The sequence below is a fragment of the Trachypithecus francoisi genome, unplaced genomic scaffold (assembly GCF_009764315.1).
Source record: "Trachypithecus francoisi isolate TF-2019V2 unplaced genomic scaffold, Tfra_2.0 Lachesis_group15, whole genome shotgun sequence".
In the NCBI taxonomy this organism is placed as follows: domain Eukaryota; kingdom Metazoa; phylum Chordata; class Mammalia; order Primates; family Cercopithecidae; genus Trachypithecus; species Trachypithecus francoisi.
This window is the reverse complement of record NW_022681460.1, coordinates 24052888-24071215: the sequence shown is the minus strand read 5'-3', so window position 1 is coordinate 24071215 and position 18328 is coordinate 24052888. Positions and strand designations below refer to the sequence as shown.

The following is an 18328-nucleotide window of genomic DNA, read 5'->3' as shown; positions in this document are numbered from 1 at the left end:
TTATATTCTATAAATGACTGTTTATTAGTGAGTCATCCTCCTTTTTACCCTTCTAAGATGCATTTCTGATTGCATCAGGCTGTATACACGTTTTGCTTTATTAAAAATTAAAAATATAACCTATAAAGAAGAGGAAGAGAAGGGACACTCTAAGTGCTACGTTGAAACTTAAATATTTCAAAATTTCTTCACGCAAATCTCAATCAAGAAAGAGAGCTAAATAGCCTCATTTTCTCTGTATTGTTTTGCATCCATTAGCATGGTGTTTACTGAACATTGCTCCCTGGTTACCTATAGTGTACTGAAGTACTAAACCAAAGGTTCAATTGCATTTTCAATGTAAATTTTAAGTACAAAGCAGAATAGAATAGGTTTGTCACCATATGAAAGCCATGAAAAACAGTCACTTATTTGCTGTTTCTTTGCCAAATAATCTGGATGCTAGAAACAAAGATAATTTATTTTGCTATTTAATATCCCTTGAGTCGTATTTTTAAATAATTTCCCCCATTTCATCAAAGCATCAATTGTCCCGGAGTGAACCAACAGGTAAAAAAAAATTGACATTCTGCCCTCTAAAGCAAATTTGTCAACTGCCAATCTTAATTTAGTTTCCAAATGAGTCCCAAGGGTCACGTCTGGGTTACTGTTTACAGTAAAGAGGGTGATTTTGACGCAGCCATCACAGAACTTATCAAAGACCAAAAGCACACCAGGGGCTGGGGTGGACTATGAGGAATTTGGCATACTTTTCAGGTAAATTTTAAACTATTTCAGGATGTAAGGCATGGTGACCAATCTTCTGGCTTCCCGGGCCACACTGCAAGAAAAATAATTGTCTTGGGGATCACATAAAATATACTAACACTAACTGTAGCTGATGAGCTAAAAACATAAATCACATAAAAAAAAACTCACAATGTTTAAGAAAGTTTACAAATGTGTGTTGGGCTACACTCAAAGCCGTCCTGGGTTGCATGCAACTTGCAGGCTGTGATTTGGACAAGCTTGACCTAAGGGGCCACTTAATAGGAAATAATTCCAATGTGGACCAATTATTTCAAGGTTTTCAGAAAATTACAGTGGTTTCATTTTTTAAAATTCAAATATTTCTAAATTTAAAGCCATGGAACTCTTAATGCAAATGTAGTCTTGTAATTTTACATGGCTCCATAAATAATAAACCTATACAAGCATAGCTTTTTAGAATTGGGCATAGAATAAAAATTACTATCCTAGAATAATTTCCATAGAGTGAGCTTTAGAGACAAACAAGGATGGTAATTGCTTAGGTCATGTTCATATTTGCTATTGTTTTATTTCCAGCAGGACATTATCTTTGAATGTTATTATCTGTGGTTTTAATTTTTATACTTATGTTTTGCAAAACTTTCTCTTCTGAGTTAGTGATATCCTCATTGCTTCAAAGATAATTAGCATTGTTTTCATAGGAATGCAAAAAGAAAGAAATGGTTGGTGCTTGATTTTTATTTTATTTTTCAAAAGAGCCTCTCAAAGACCGCATCAGAAATAATAGCTTTGAAACCAAAGCTTTTGATTCATGAGAGAGTAAAATGTTGCTGAGAAAGAAATGTTGGGTAAGGGAAACTGCACTTGGTTTATCTTTTACTAACAGATTGAAAAGAGAACAGATAAAACCATAAAAGTCCATTTCCAGAGAGAACAGAGTAAGAAGTTGCAGTAATTGGGTCAGGTATGCCTTTGAATGAGTAACAGATCATCTTGTGAAGATGGCTGAGTTTCAGACAACTCTGGTTGCCTGTTCTCATTGCTCTTTGGGAGGACCTTCTACTAACATTTTACATGCATGGTGCCTATGAATCACCCAGAGGAAATAATGCTTGCTCATGTTCCAAAACTTTGCGGATGCTTGGGGGACTCTTCTGTTTGGAAGGACCCTCTTTCAATACCCATGAGATTTTTTGAGGCCCACAAAAAAGAAAATGGGGTTCTTGACATCCCCTGGGGAATCTGAAAGCGGTTTTAGAAATAGGGAAAGATGTCAAAGTAAGATAGTACAAATTAACACAGTTCATTCATAGAGTCATAGGAACTGTAGCTGCCATCTAGATCTTGTAGAGGGAAAGAATGCAACTCAGTTATGAGAGGAAACAGGAGAACTATTAAATAGTTTACATTGTTTTAACCACAAGGGTAAGGAAGGCCAACATCTGTGTGGAAATATGCAAGCATAGTTGTAGTTTTCAACCAAAGAACACCCTGAAAATTAAGATCTTTAGCGTCTGAAAATTCAGTTATACAGAAAATAAAGAAAACTAGAGGCATGTCTGGATACATTTTGGAGTCAGATCCACCTTGGAGAAAGGCTTGGGGACATTTCTAAAAGAATTTTACCACACAAAAGCAGCATAATATAACTTGGGAAATAAAGGAAGAATTTAAGCCTAAGTTCTCCTTAGAGTTCTGGGTAATCTACTTGGTTATTTCACTTGATATCTTGGGTGGTATCAGCAGTAAGTGTTACATCAGGTGATGAATTTGCTTATGCACAATTATCAAGATGTACCCTAGGATCCCTGATTCAAAGGATGGCCAGAAATCAAGAACTTACCTTGTGCCCGATGTCAAAGTTCCCAGTAATTAAATCCTTACAACTCAAAATATGTTTGATAGGCAAACAAGAATGTCATCACATAGCAGTTAGGGATGAAATAACTTAGGCCTTACTCTAATAGAATAATAATCTACAATTAAAAAGATGTCAAAGTGATTTATATAATGGTTAGTTTTCAAGAGCCCTGATTTGAGGTGACCTAATGCTGGGATTACTTCCCTTTTGCTTGCTACCCCCGCAGAGTGCTGGAATTGACCTGAGAGGTGTAGACTGCATTATCCATGCAATAGTGGAGGAGAAGAAAAAGTCCCCAGCAGCTGTATTTGTACATCTAGACAATTACTGAAGTCCACTCTATTACCATTTGATTTCATTCCAGTGAGCCTGTTCATGTACCTGACATTTTCCTTGATCCAGGGGATGCATAAAACATGATTCCAACATTGAAGAAGGGATAAAGAAACATGTAATTAGAAGACATTGATAAGAACAACTTGTTGCATTTGTTTTGTGACATATCAAATGGGTTTATTTATAAACATCTAAAATGCTCTTAACTGATTCTATAATTCCTCAGTACTGTGTGGTGGCTCAGTGACATTCTCCTGAGTAACGATGATGCGTGGTCTTTTAGCAAATTCAAGGAGAGATGGAAATATAAATACATATTACAATACAGTGTGGGAAAGAATATCACAATTATTTATAAATTTATGGAGAGTTATTCAGCATTTGTAAATTCTTATTTATTACTTTTTTTTTTTTTTTTTTTTGAGACAGGGTCTCACTCTCTCACCCAGGCTGGATTACAGTAGCACGATCTCAGCTTACTGCAGCCTCTACCTCCTGGGCTTAGGCGATCCTTTTACCTCAGCCTCCTGAGTATCTGGGAATACAGGTGGGAACCACCACAACTGGCTAACTTTTTGTATTTTTGGTAGAGATAGGGTTTCACCATGTTGTCGAGGCTGGTGTAGCTCAGGTGATCCACCCGCCTCAGCCTCCCAAAGTTCTGGGATTATTGGCATGAGCCACCATGCCTGGCCTATTATTACATTTCAATTCAGTAATCTGTCATTTGACAATCACACGTTTCCCCAATAAGTAAGGTTATACTGGCCTCAAAAGATGAGATGGGAGGCATTTCTGCTGTATTCTGAGAAAGAATTTGTGTATATTGGTAGTACAACATTCCCAAACATTTTTGAGAATTTTTCAGTGAAATCATGTGAACACAAAGTGTTGTTTTGTTTTTTCTGTCAAAAGGTTTTGATTAATGATGCAATTTATTTAATGGATAAAAAGGTCTTCAGATTTTTAATTTATTTCAAGTTGTGGTATCCAAAGAATTTGTCTATTTCACCCTGATTGTCAAATATATTGGTTTAAACTTGTTCATAGTGTACTCTCTCTCCAATCATCTACAGAGTTATTTGTCATACTAGCAAAATGTGATTTTACTTATTTTTTCATTTAATCACTATTGATAAGGACCTCCTCAATTTTATAAACACTAAAAGGCAATTTGGCTTTATTGCTCTTTTTCCCCTATTGTATATGCATTGAGTTCTGCTATTATCCTTGTTATTAGAAAGTTTCACTTTAGAGAAGTTTCGGTTGTTGTTCTCTCACTAGCTTCTGGCTATGGAAGTTAAGATCATTGTGTTTTCAGCATTTCTTCTCTTTTAATATCTCCCTTTAAGGTCATATTTTTTCCTTTAAGCATTTCTGTAATTTCACACCACCAAGTTTTTTTTAAGCAATAAATTCATTTTTATTGAGTTCAAAATACTTTCTAAACTCCATTCCAACCTATTAGGTCCATAGGTTCAGAAGCGTATTGCTTAATTTCCACAGAGTTGCAGATTTTCTAGCTTAATTCTATAGTTGTCAGACAATACTTGCTGAATAATTGCAAATCATTCTATAATTTGACTATTCTACATTTTGAATCATTATATGATTCAATATTCTACATGCCTTTGAAAACCCTTTTGTTTGGTGGAGTGTATTACATATGTCAATTATGTCAAGTTTTTTAACTGTTTAGATAGATATTCTATATTCTTACTGCATTTTCATCTGATTGATATATCCAGAGAGCAGTGTAAAAGTTTCCCACTGTGATTGTGGATATGGCTGTTTCTCCTTTTAATTCTATTAATTTTACTTCATATACTTTGAAGCTGTATTATTTTATTCAGTTAATGTTGAATTGCAACATCTTCATGTAGATTTACCTTTTTATCATTATGACATTTCCCCCTTTATCTTTAGTAATGTTTCCTGCCTTAAACATTACCTCATCTTATATTAAAATTACTACATCACAAATCTACAAAAATTACATTTGTGTTTATAGGAACAGATTTTTACTTGTTCTTAACTTAGAATTTAAATCCTATTTAAGGCATATCTCTTATAGACAACATACATTTGGGTTTTGTATCTTTATCCAGACCAACAATCTTAGCAGCCTTTTAATTGGAGTATTAGTACATTTATATGTAATATATTTATTGATATATTTAAGATTACAGCACTCATCTTGATATTTTTTTCTTATTGACCCTCTCTGTTGTTCTTAGCATTTCTTCCTTCTTAGCATTGCTTAGGCTAATCAATTACTTTCATTATTTAATTTTTCAGCTATAGCTCATTTTTAGGAGTTATGCTGTCTTTTAGTAGTCACTCTAGAAATTACTAGTCCTGAACTATTATAATCTAACATAAATATTACCATTAACATTTCCATAATAATGCTAGAACCTTAGAACTCTTTAGCTCCTTTCTACCTTTTGTGTTGTTGTTGTAATGCATTTTAATTTTACAAACATTTACATCTCCAAAGATTTTATTGCTATTGTTTTGTGTTTAACAATACAACCTGTTATTCTTTCTATTATCTTCTTTCCTTCCTAAAATTCGATTTTTCTCTCTGGGTGTTTTTTTCTCATTCTGCCTAAATAACTACCTTTAGTATTTCCTTCCGTTAAAGTTTGCTGATAATTATTTATCTTAGGTGTTGTTGAAAAATGCTTTCATTTCACCTTAATTGTTGAAGAATATTTTTGCAGGTTAAAGAATTCTAGGTTGGCATTTTAAAGCACTTTAAAGATGTCATTCAATTGCCTTCCTGTTGAAAGGTCAACTATCAGTCTTTTTCTGTTCTTTTGGGTCTTTGGGTCTTCTATCTTTGTGCGCCTTTTATAATTTTCTCTTTAATTTAGATTTTTAACTTTTCTATTCATCTATACCTAAATCTGTCTCTCTTGATTACACTTGAAATATTAAAGTATTCTTGAATCTGTGGGTTGATGTTACTAATTAATTTTGGAAAACTTTCTGTCATATTCACTTCAGATATTGCTTCTATCCAATTCTGTTTTGTTATCCCATTAATTCAATAATGTGCATATTGAATCTTTTGTTGAACCCATAAGTTTTTGACATTCTTTTATCTCTTTTTTTGGTATTTTTAACCCTTTTCCGTGCTTTAGTTTGGAAAATGTTAATAAATTATTTCTCAAGTTCCTTAATTGTCTCTTCTATTCTTTTAAATCTACTATTAAACCTACTTAATGAGTTCTTGCTTCTAGATACTATATTTCTAAGTCTTAGAATTTCCATTTGATTATTTACACAAATTCCAGCTCTCGGGGGGTAAATTCTTTCTCTTTCAATGAATTAGTTCCAGTTTTCCCATTTATTTTCTTTAATATATTGTGTATGTGTTTTTAAAAATCTTCATCAGATAATTAAAATATCTGAATCATCTCTTGGTCTATTTCAATTGTGTATCTTCTTCTCTTTCAATCATTACATTCTTTCTTTTAGCATCTGTAATGATTTTCAATTGCCTGATGTCATGCACATAAATAAATTGTAAATGTCTAAAATAATGATATCTTTATCCTAAGATGTTTCTCTTTTCTCTCTCAACTAGAGAGATAAAGTGATGGGTAATCAGCTTATTTCAATCAAGAATTGTGCTGAGTTGTATCTGTATTTAGTTCTGGTAATCTTCAGTCTGTACTTGGTTTGCCCCTGGCTTGTTCTTCAGGTCTTTTCACATGAAAGTCTAGTTTATTCTATAGAGTCCTTCCCTGTCTTCAAACTAATTTGGCATGACTGCCGAAAAATTTTCATTATGCATTTACAGAGTTTTCCATTTATATTTTTAGCCTAGTACAGAATTTGCCTAATGCCTTAACAGAAAAATTGCCTATGTGCTTTAGACCACCTCCCTCAAAGCTATGCTGATTTATACATTTGCCAAAAAATAGCGTTCAACAGGGTGTAAAGCCTGAATTCTCAGCCTCCTGCCTCAACCAGAAACAACAAACGCACCCAGGGTATAGCACGTTTACAAAGCCAGCTGATCTTTTTGGAATATAACCTTTTTTGAGTAATCATTACTTTAACAGATCTCTGTTGTTTTCAACTTATTGGTATCTAAAGTTTACAATATATATACACACAGAAGTACTAGATAAATTATACAAATATATATTTCTTGCTTTATCTCATGGTCAATTTATATAAGGATTTCGGTAGTTCATATAAAACATTCTGGCCAAGTGTGGTGGCTCATGCCTGTAATCCCAACACTTTGGGAGGCCAATGAGGGCAGATCACTTCAGGTCAGGAGTTCCAGGCCAGCCTGGCGAACATGACAAAACCCCATCTCTACTAAAAATACAAAAATTAGCTTAGTGTGGTGACACGCACCTATAATCCCAGCTACTTGGGAGGCTGTGGCAGGAAAATTGCTTGTACTCAGGAGGCGGAGGCTACAGTGAGCTGAGATTGCACCACTGCACTCCAGCCTGGGTGACGGAGCAGGACTCTATCTCAAAAATGATAATAAAATTATGTTTCCTCTTTTATTCATTTTTTTCAAAATAAATTTTGCTTTATTCTCTTTCTTCTTCTCTCAGTAGAAAGTGAATTAAAGAAGTTGGATTCTTTGGGGATGATGATAAATCCTTTTGGACATTTTGAATTTAAGGTGACAATAGAATTGGCCTGACACCAGCAGGGAGTTGGAGATGTGACACGTTAACTTAGCAACAAGGTGAAGACTGAAAATATGAATCTGGTAGACATATGTGTAAAGATTATAGTTTATGCCAGTGAATGGCATTTTCAAGTAAAAGAATGGAGACAGAGAATAAGAACGTTTCATGGACTCTTTTCCTCACTTTAGAGATATTAAAAGGAAATAGAAAATAAAGAAAAATGAATTTAAGAAATGAGGAAAGAATTAGTTTAATTCAATGAAGTATAAAGAAAAACAAGAGAAGGGAGATGGTGACTGACCAAATTCTAACTGGTTGGTTCATTTTTAGATTTGGGAAAGAGTTACATTACATTTAATTATTAATAACAGGTCGCATATCTTTCCCTGCATCATCAGGCAAAAATCTGCTTTGATAGTTGGGAAATACAAATTTTTCTAATTAGTTTAGTAATAGTTAATTGAAATTGTCTCAGATATATAAATTTTGCAGCAAGAAAATCAAAATTTACAAAATGAACCCAATATATTGTCATTATAATATTTGTTAAATTTTGTCTTAAATCAATTATTATAGGTAGTCTTTGTTTAATAGTAATTGCTCATATACTTTTATCTCATGAAGAAAAGTAAAGAAGAAGAGTTGTTTTTTTCAAATAAAAAAGATTATCACATATTTCTCTGCATACCATCTTTTTACATAGGAGGTCAGAAAAGCAAATTTTGTTACAAGCATTGATTTTATTGAGCAAAAGAATCCAAATATCTGATATCTTTTTAAATGAATTATTCATTTTGTTACAGAAGAAATAAAACTGAGATTGTTGGAACGGTACGTTATTCCACATTGCACTTGCATCTGGTTTTAAGGATTTGTTCCCTATAGCCTACAGTATATGACAGGTTTTATCTCCTTCCTGTCTCTTAACATTCACAAGAGTGCAATCTTATTCCCTAAAGCTTAAATAAGCCACATTGTTACATGACTTTTTTATATAACAAATTTTTAAATTGATAAGTTATATCTAGATCTCTGAAGTAACTATCAAAATTATTAAAGTATGACAGCTTTCTAGGATGTGTTCATTCTGAAACATACATTAGATATACATTTCTGTTACTATAGCGACATCTGAGAGCGATATACCTGCATCCCCTAGTCCCAAAGGGTTAAATAAAGACAAATTGGGTTGTTTTAAGTGTACAATAATCCCTTGGTTTATCCTTCATGCTCTGTAAGTTTATTGTTTTATTTATAAAGTTAGGCACATCATTCACTAATGGTGCCCCATACATTATGAAGGTAGAAACATATCTGAAAACAGTAATATGAAGAAAAGTATAAGTATATAATTTCAGCCTGAGTAATTTATAATTTTATCATATGCAATATAATATAGGATTTTACAGACAGTCAGAAGACCATTAAGTTTCCTTCCCTTTGTATTACTATTCAAAAAAATAATGTAATAAATTTTGTTCTCCCAGATGACGAACTGAATAGATTAATTAACATATTATATGTGTTTTCCTTCTTACTGCTATATACTTTCAACTTAAAAATTACTTCAGAACAAATAGTATATCTCTCCTGTGTTGAAAATAACTCAACTCAGTTGATGGCTGAGGTTAGTTCTTATTTCTCTCTATTTGATATATGATCAAGAGAACCACAATTGTCAAGAATAATACAACAGAATAATAAGGCTATATGAGGAATTGTCAAAAGTATTAATTCAATAGCCCAAGTCACATTTGATGCTCTAAGGCAATTTCAAACAGTTACTAGACACTTCAGGTTACAGACTAATTTTTTCTCAGTTTCCTTAACAGGACATCTACGAAAATATCAACCCAGGAAGTTACACACTGCTAAATGCTTTAGGATATTTAGTTTCAACACTAATATCTCATGCATTAGCATACGCAGAAATAATTACAATTATATTAAATGTGTATGTTGATTTGCTGCTATCATCTTATGTATCATTTTATATTATATTCCCATTATTTTGTTAATTTAACTATGATATAACATTTAAAAGCTTCTCCGGCAGATTATTTTTATTTTTCCTTAGATTTTGTGGACACTGTAATTAAAATATGCTATTTGAAATTTTAATAATAATGTTGGATTTTCATAGAATTTTCAATGAAGAAAATATATTAACTATATCCCTATGTATACAAAGAAAGCATAATCAAAAGGGTTAGTCCTGTGTATCACATTATTGAAATTAAGTCATTTCAATATGAATGTACACAGGGAGTTGGTTGATTACTCTAATTTCTGTTTCACTCATAAGCATCTCGCAGATAGTTCATTAGAAAAAGCAGAGAAGACAGCACAAAGTTCTAAACTCTAATCAGGTAACAAAAATTTACCTTAATGTTTTACCACATTTTATTACCTCTTACCAATATCAGTTATGAAGCCATCACCTCTTTACAAAAGATTTCATGGAAATAAATACACCTCTTTCACATATATAAAGCCCACAAAATTTCAACCCTGATTCTATTTCACAAATGTCTCCCTCAGCCTCAAACTAACTGATCCATTCATAGGTTAGACACATTCAAACTATTTTTTTTTTTTAGTGGATTGAGAAAAACAATGGTTTACATTCTTTTAGTATTATCAGAAGTTTCATGTGTATCATCTTTGAGTTTCTATGTTTCTGTACATTTTTCATTACCATTGCTTCCTTCTAGCACTGTATTACTTGAAGAATATGAGGCAGTTGCAACAACTAAAGAATTAAATGGTGTAAATATACCTTTTTTCAAACCCTTTGAACAGGAAAGAGAGGAAAACCCAGTACAGATAACTATATAACTTTGCCCTTTATGGTTTTCTTTTAGATTATTTGTTAAAAAGGAAATTATTAAATTTTTATGCGCTCTGCACAGCCTAGCCTTGGTTTATAGGATAAGAAGAAAATAAAAGATTAACTGTTTCATTGCCAAGGAATAGTCATTATCTGCCCGTGTACACTGGAAGAATTCTTAGCGCCCTGGCTGTGGTTTCAATGCCTGTGTCCAAGGTCATGAAGTCACGAGTTTTATTCTGTGCCTGCAGTCATCATGTGGAGCAGTGAACACAATTACAGAACATTTGTGCAGCCAGCTTTGCTCAAATCTCTTTCTCTCTTTCCTTAATATTAAACAAATTCTCTGATCTGCTGGATCATTTTACTCAGGCAATATGTCCGAACACCTGCCTTACAATTTTTAAGGTGATTATTTAAAATTGAAAATATCATTAAAAGTCATCCTACTGTGGAACTTCTTTGAAGAAAGTGGATTATAGAGTAGCAGAGATATATAAATTGGGCAAGGAATTCAAATCCTTGGGAAAGCGTGTCTGCTTTTCTTACACTGAGGTGAATGTGAGTTTTCAGCAGCAATCCTGTCTGGGTCCCTCCTAGAGCCACTGAACAATTTCTTTTCATTGGTCACGGCACCTTCCTGAAAAGACTGCCTGCTAACCAGAGTGTGGGAAACGATGCACTGCAAGAAACACAGAAATGGCATCCTCTAGGGAGATTTTTGTCAGCCATAGTGAGGACTTGTCCACATTCTGATCATAAAATTACACCTTCGAGAAGCTTTGGTTCTCTCTCATATCATGATATCATCTTCTTATCTTATCCTTCATCTTTTGTCATTGAATAAAAACAAATCAAGATGACTTTCACTTGATATAAAGCCACATATCACAGTTAAATAATAAACAAACAGCACATGCTGAGTGCTTTGTGGAACTCCTGCACTTAGGATCATAAATGTGTATTACCATTTCCTCTTCTCTCTCCTGCCAAAATATATAGCTTGACAAGGCAAAGGTAGTTCCTGAGGAATTTTCTTTAAAAAAATTTTTTTTAGCTATCTTGGTATTTTAAAGCATGCAAGTATCTCTAGGTTTTAAAAACATCAACATGTTTGCAAGGGCCTTCTGCTCTAATACAGGGTAAGTAAAAGAATATTTTTACAATTTTTATGTTGTGAAGTTTTAAATACGAGGAAGTACATACAAGTTTGAAACTCTCTCAAGTGTCAGAATTTGCTACTACCTTGAATGGATTACCTCATTTTACTTATTTGTTGTCAATTGCATTCTAACAGAAGGATGATGGTTTTCAAGATCTAAAGTCTGTGCTATTTGAGCAGTAAAGGCATCCATGTGAAAAATATAGTAGCAAGATACACACATACAGAGCACAAAAAAACTAAGTGAAAAAAGCAAGTATTTAGTTTTCCTAACCTATTTAGAATAAAGGGTTTATTTTATTCATTTCTGTAACATATTATATCCCTCTAGTAAGAATTTCATTCAACCAAGGCCATTAACTGTTAAATTATTGCACTGCTATTTAAAATCAATAATGAAAATGTTTAGCAGAGTAATAAGCAAACTAAATGATTTCAGAAATCTTCAAGATTTTTTTTTTTAATTCACATTTTGCTTCAGAAATGTCTCAGTGGTTAACGTTTTAAAGTACACTGCCTGGTCACTATAATAATCAACATTTCACATTAGTTTTGCTTAAGAAAAAGTACATTTTTATGATTCACTAAACATATTTTTAAGAGAAAAATGCAGAAATATAAATCAAGACACCTTTCATTTTACTTTCATTGAGGTGCATCTAAGCAAGCAGAACAGGATGAGACTCTGCCTTACTTAGGAAGACACTTGCTAACACACTACTGATGACTCAGGCAAATTAGAGGTAAATTACCTTTGAGAGGTCCCCAGCCTCCAAATAGAAGCAGATAACAAACACATTCCACGTAACCCAGAGGACTAGCCAGACAGCATACTGTAGAGAAGCAAGAGAGAAATAACATATAATTAATTTGGAATCAGTTGAGTATGATTCAAATAAAACTTGAACTTTTGCACACCCAAATATAAGATTAGTGGGAAAGGTTAGATATTGCTTCTCTCTAAGGAACAGGATTAGATGTACGTTTATCTCTGTTGAGTTTTGTCTTTCCTTTTTTTTCCTTTTCTTTTTCTTTTTTTCTTTTTCTTTGACAAAGTCTCACTCTGTCACCCAGGCTGGAGTGCCGTGGCATGGTCTCAGCTCACTGCAACCTCTTTCTCCCGGGTTCAAGTGATTCTGCACTCCCAAGTAGCTGGGACTACAGGTGTGTGCCACCACACCTAGCTAATTTTTGTATTTTCATTAGGGATGGGGTTTTGTCATGTTGGCCAGGCTGGACTGTTGAGGTTTTTTTTTTTTTCTTACTGTTACAGACTCATAGTATTACAGCTCAAACCTGCCTCAGGATAAATTTTCTGGTTTTAAGACAAAAAATAGTAATCCACATTTTTGTTTAAAGAGTGAATAATTATAGTTTCTGGACATCTAAAAAATTTCAATGCTCTAACATAGATGTCACATAAAACCCACCAAAAGAAAACTCACAGTTTCCTTAGCAAAACCATCCCCATGTAGGACAATGTATAACCTTTTCCCATGTTGTCAACGATAATCTTCAAATCAGTCTTTCTGCCTCTGTCCCATTCTAATCAGCTTTCTCTCTTTGGTGTCTCCTTTTCACATCTCCATTCACCTTCTTATTTTATCATTTCACTATCTCCCATTACAGTGACCATCTAGCTAGTGTCCCTAAATTTATTCTATTTTCTCTTTAGTGTACCTTCTTTAATGATGACAGATTTTCTTACTAAGATATAGTTCTGATCATTCAGTCAGCTAAAACGTATGAAGCACCCAGAAGGCAACATGCTAGCAAGACACTGAGAATACAGAGACCAATGATGAATTCCTCCTGAACTCAAATCAAGTGAGGGTGATAGATTTTTTAAAAATAGATCATTATTATACAGGAATCATAAAAATATATAAAGTCTGAGCACAAGGAAGGAAAGTGAGAGGAGTACATAACCTGTTCTGGGAAAAAGAATCTGCAAAGCTTAACAAAAGAGGTTAAGAAACACCTTCTAGAAGAGATGAATCAAGCTTAAAATGAATGGACTTAAAAGCATGGGGGGTTGGAAGGGTTTTCATGGGAGGGTCCTGGAAACAAAGGAAAGAGCAGGTGTGAATTTTTAAAAAGTGGAACAAGATGGTATCATGTCACTTCCCTTCTAAACAAATGCCAGTGGCTTCTATCCTTTCTAGGTGAGTTCCAACATCTTTAATTTATGCTTCACGAACCTCCATGATCATGATCATGATCTTGCACCTTGTTATCTTTTGAGACAACATATGCGTTTCAGTTGATCTCTGGAGTAATCCTCGATTCCAGACACATATATTATTTGCTCTTCCATGTAGATGGAAAGTTATTTCCCACCTCTGTGCCTTTTTGTGTATTATTGTTGGGGTGATCAGACCCAACACCAGGTTGTGGGGGTGACAAAGTCTGGCAGAGTCAAAGGAATGAGAAAAGACAGTTTGAGAGAGAAAGTGGGTCCAGGGGGCCATTGCGAGTGTGGCGGTTGCAAAGGCCCCAAGCTCTGAAAGACCAGTCTGTTTATTGGTGCTCTAACAAAGAAACAGGTGGTGAGAAGGTGGGGGTTGAAAGGGCAAGCATATGATCTACAGCTGTGATGGTTTAGTATTTCCTTTGAAGCATATGGAACATATTCTGCTACTTGAGATAATGGAGAGCAGGTTCTTTGAACTCAAGATACAATCCATCCTGGGAGAGCAAGGAACAAAGAGCTAGCAAGTCTAGACACAATCCAGAGCCATGAGCCCTGGATTCTATCCAAGCCATGAGGGGTTTTATGCCCTGGGCTTAGATTGTGGTGTGTCAGGGCAGCCTTCAGCCCTTTGGCACAGAGTTTGGTGTTCCAAAGGCCACAAGGGGTTTTAGACTCTGGACTCTGGACATGTTCCAAGGCTCTTTTACATTAAGTCAGACATGCAAGCCCCGCCTCAGCTTCTCCCAACACTCAGCTTTTCTCCCAACAATTATCCATGTATTCTTGCATACTTTTACTTTCCCCTAGGCACTCTTCTTACCACCTATCATTTCTTTAAAAGGTTAATTCAAATATCACCTCCTTCATGAACAAGAATTACCTGAGCCCTACTTAGTGCTGCAACGAACTTTGTTTCTCCTAATTTCATATGAAATGTCGTATATCTGATTATTTGCATATTTTCTCCAATGCACAATGGTAAGCTCCTTAAAAGACTACTTTTTAATTTTTATGTTCCTAGGTTCTTAACTTAGTACTTTGCACAAAATGGGTATTAAGACAATATTTTGTAAGTCAACGAATAAGTAGCAATATGGAGAAAATGGTATTATTTTCAGATGCAGAACCCATTCTTCCCTCTCAGATATGGTTTTTATTAGATTACTATGATCATTCATGTAGTATGAGGACTGAGAGCTCTACATGAGGAGTTTATGTAACAATAAATGATAACTGTTTTCTAAAGGACCTGGTTTCATCTAACTGCTTAATGTGTGCATTGCTCAATGGACTATAATGTTAGGGCAAACTAAATGGTCCAAGACAAAATACAGAATTTGAGAAACTCTATGAGGTGAGGGTTGGATGTAGAGACAGAATCAGGGAGCTAAGCAGGCTGTAGCAAGAGAGGAACTTCAGTTTTAGAACAGAGATCTAAGGAGAAATTTAAGTTTGTTTCAATGACTTAAGTGATTACAAGAGACAGAGAAAGCATGACTGATTATAATGTTTTATCATGTCCTTTGTGCACAATGACATATTGTCCCCATATTATTTATAATGGAGAGCTAAATAAACACCATTTACTAAAAGTCAAAGTAGTAGGATACTAAGATTTCAGCAATGGCTGATGAGCTAATGAGAGATATTGTATTATACATATCAAATTCTCCCGAAAATTTGTCGTCGGCAAGCATTCTTTCTAATATAGTATTTAAAAATGTCAATGCGGAAGCTTTTTAATTTCATAACTAAAATTATATTTTATGCTTATTAAATGCTAACCATGTTTATCTGTACTCATGTGGTATATATGGCACAGTCATTACTTCAGTATATGTTGAAAATATAATAAAAATTTGGAATCTTCATTTATACTTAGTTACATTTATGTGTATGTATAAATATAAATTATACTTAGTTTGGTTAAAAAGCTGAAAAATTTATGTTTTAGTCACCAAAATTAATAATTTTATGGAACCATATGAAAGGTAATGGATTATACGCAAATAACTAGCATATGGAGAATAAGAACGCAGAACGTAATGTCTGGTTCTGTCACTTTATGCTCTTTGGCTATCTTCAAGTGATATGACCTATTACAATTAAGTTTACTTAAATATAAAATAGGCTTATTAGTAGTAACAAACTCCATGGCTTCTGTGAGAATGGAATGATCAACTGTTGAAAAGTACACAATACTTGAATTTTCACTATATGTTGTCATTTTATTATGACGATTATGTTACATCATCATCTCTTCTTGTTAAAAAATAACCAGTAGGGTCGGGTGCAGTGGCTCAGCCTTGTAATCCCAGCACTTTGGGAGGCCAAGGTGGGCGGATCACCTGAGGTCAGCAGTTTGAGACCAGTGGGCCAACATGGCAAAACCGTGTCTCTGCTAAAAATACAAAATTAGCCAAGCATGGTGGCAGAGGCCTGTAATCCCAGCTACTAGGGAGGCTGAGGCAGGAGAATCACTTGAACCCAGGAGGCAGAGGTTGCAGTGAGCCAAGATCACGCCACTGCACTCCAGCCTGGGTGACAGAGCAAGACTTCATCTCAAAATGAATGAATGAATGAATGAATAAAATAACAGTAATCTCCAAAGATGTATTTATTTGGATATTTAAAAATATACTTCCCACGTGTTTTTTGTTTGTTTGTTTTGTTTGTTTTGTTTTTGAGATGGGATCTCACTCTGCCACCCCTGCTGGAAGGCAGTGTGGCACGATCTTCGATCACTGCAGCTTCAACTGCCCTGGTTCAGGTAATCCTTCCACCGCAGCCTCTTGGGTAGCTGGAACTACAAGTATGCACCACCATGCCTGGCTAATTTGTTGTATTTTTTGTAGAGACAGAGTTTCACTATGTTGGTCTCAAACTCCTGGGCTCAAGCTTTCTGCCTGCCTCAGCCTCTCAAACTTCTCATATTAACTGATATAAAACATTGGTCCATTATACTGAACTTGCAAGCTAGACTTGTTTACTTAATGCAACATATTATTCACTAAATTAAGGGTTTTTGATATATTAATGACATTAATTATAGATGAATGCTGTTTCATGAAACCAACCTTCATTTGGGTTTCACTAAAATAACAATTTATTATTTCTAACAGCACAATAATAATTATAAAGCATTTTCTATATCTTATTTTATGAGTTGCTTTTTTAAAAATATTTTTATTTATTTATTTACTTTTTAGAGAAGGCGTCTCACTCTGTTGCCCAGGCTGGAGTGCAGTGGTGTTATTATAGCTCACTGCAGCCTTGAACTCCTGGACTCCATGATCCTCCTGCCTCAGCCTCTTGAATAGCTAGGACTACAGGCACATGCCACCATGCCCAGCTATGAGTTGCCTCTTGACAGTATTTATTGGCAATTATTTTGGAGCAGAATATAATTTTTTATCCCTCTTTTTCTAGAGTAATTCAGAAGGATATGTACATAAAGAATATAGCAAATGTTCCTTTCATATCCTTGCATTTACTTTCATTATTTTCACTTAATTGTATATTTCATTACAATCCAGTTAGTCTCACAATGCACTATACTTCATTAGAGATTTACCAAAAAGAAAATGATCACTGTCACTGGTGTAACCCCTTTAATGAACATAGAAATCCACACTAGTGCTACAGAGGGTAATTGCTACTTGTGCATCACTATCCAAAGGCAGGACTTTATCTAATTTATCTCATTTAACTTTCCTCATTAATTTTCTCTCATTTATCTTTCTTATCCCTCCTATCTTAACCTCTTATTTTCTTTTTTTATTCTTTTCTACATTTTTTTCTCATTTTAGTAGCTGGCACTTATCTATATCAAATATCCTATAATTGGATTTTGCCTAGCTGCCTAAACATTGATGAAGATTTTGTACTGCCTTGTAATTTGGCCTATGCTTTTTGTCAATAAACTTTACTGTTCACCCTGCTCTTAAAATTACTCAGCATAGTTATTTAAGAGTATAAAGATCAGTACAAACTTCTTCCCAGTTGCTATAGCTGGTTGATGTGATATAATTGACAATCATGCAGTTTGAGTGTAATTGGAAAAGATGTTCTGCCCTGGAGAGATGGCCTAATAACAAAATATCACAATTGCTAGATACCACCTAACTTGTAGTTTTCTGCTATACAACTGATCTTGTTTTAGACTCATTTTTTTCTTGTGAAGAAAATCTTATATTTTATGTTTCAGATGGAAACTTTGAGATATCTGTGATGAGAGAAAAATTCTATTGTATGATAAAATTCACTTTTAAGAATTGATTTCTGAAGCACCAGGTGAACCATTTGAGAGATTAATTGAACTTGAGAATCCAGTGAAATGGTTAAAACTATCAGCTAAAAAACGTAATTGAATCATCATGGCTTCCCTGTGGTATTTGTGGCTCCAAATGATGAAATCAAATTAGCTATACAAGATAAAAATTAGTTAAGGCTGTTAATCATGAAAGGCCAAAATATTGGTTAGGCTCAGAGACATGGCCCTATTATATGTCAAGGGTTATACAAT

General features: G+C 34.2%; 1 protein-coding gene across 2 annotated transcripts in view; it reads right to left on the bottom strand.

Annotated features, from left to right (window-relative positions):
* The window catches only part of NKAIN2 (sodium/potassium transporting ATPase interacting 2), a 1059207-nt gene that overhangs the window by 473862 nt on the left and 567017 nt on the right, over positions 1-18328 (bottom strand). For both annotated transcript variants that reach the window (XM_033234449.1, XM_033234450.1), the window contains exon 3: positions 12362-12442. In XM_033234449.1, coding sequence (XP_033090340.1) covers positions 12362-12442 — 81 coding nt within the window. The remainder of the gene's footprint in view (positions 1-12361; positions 12443-18328) is intronic.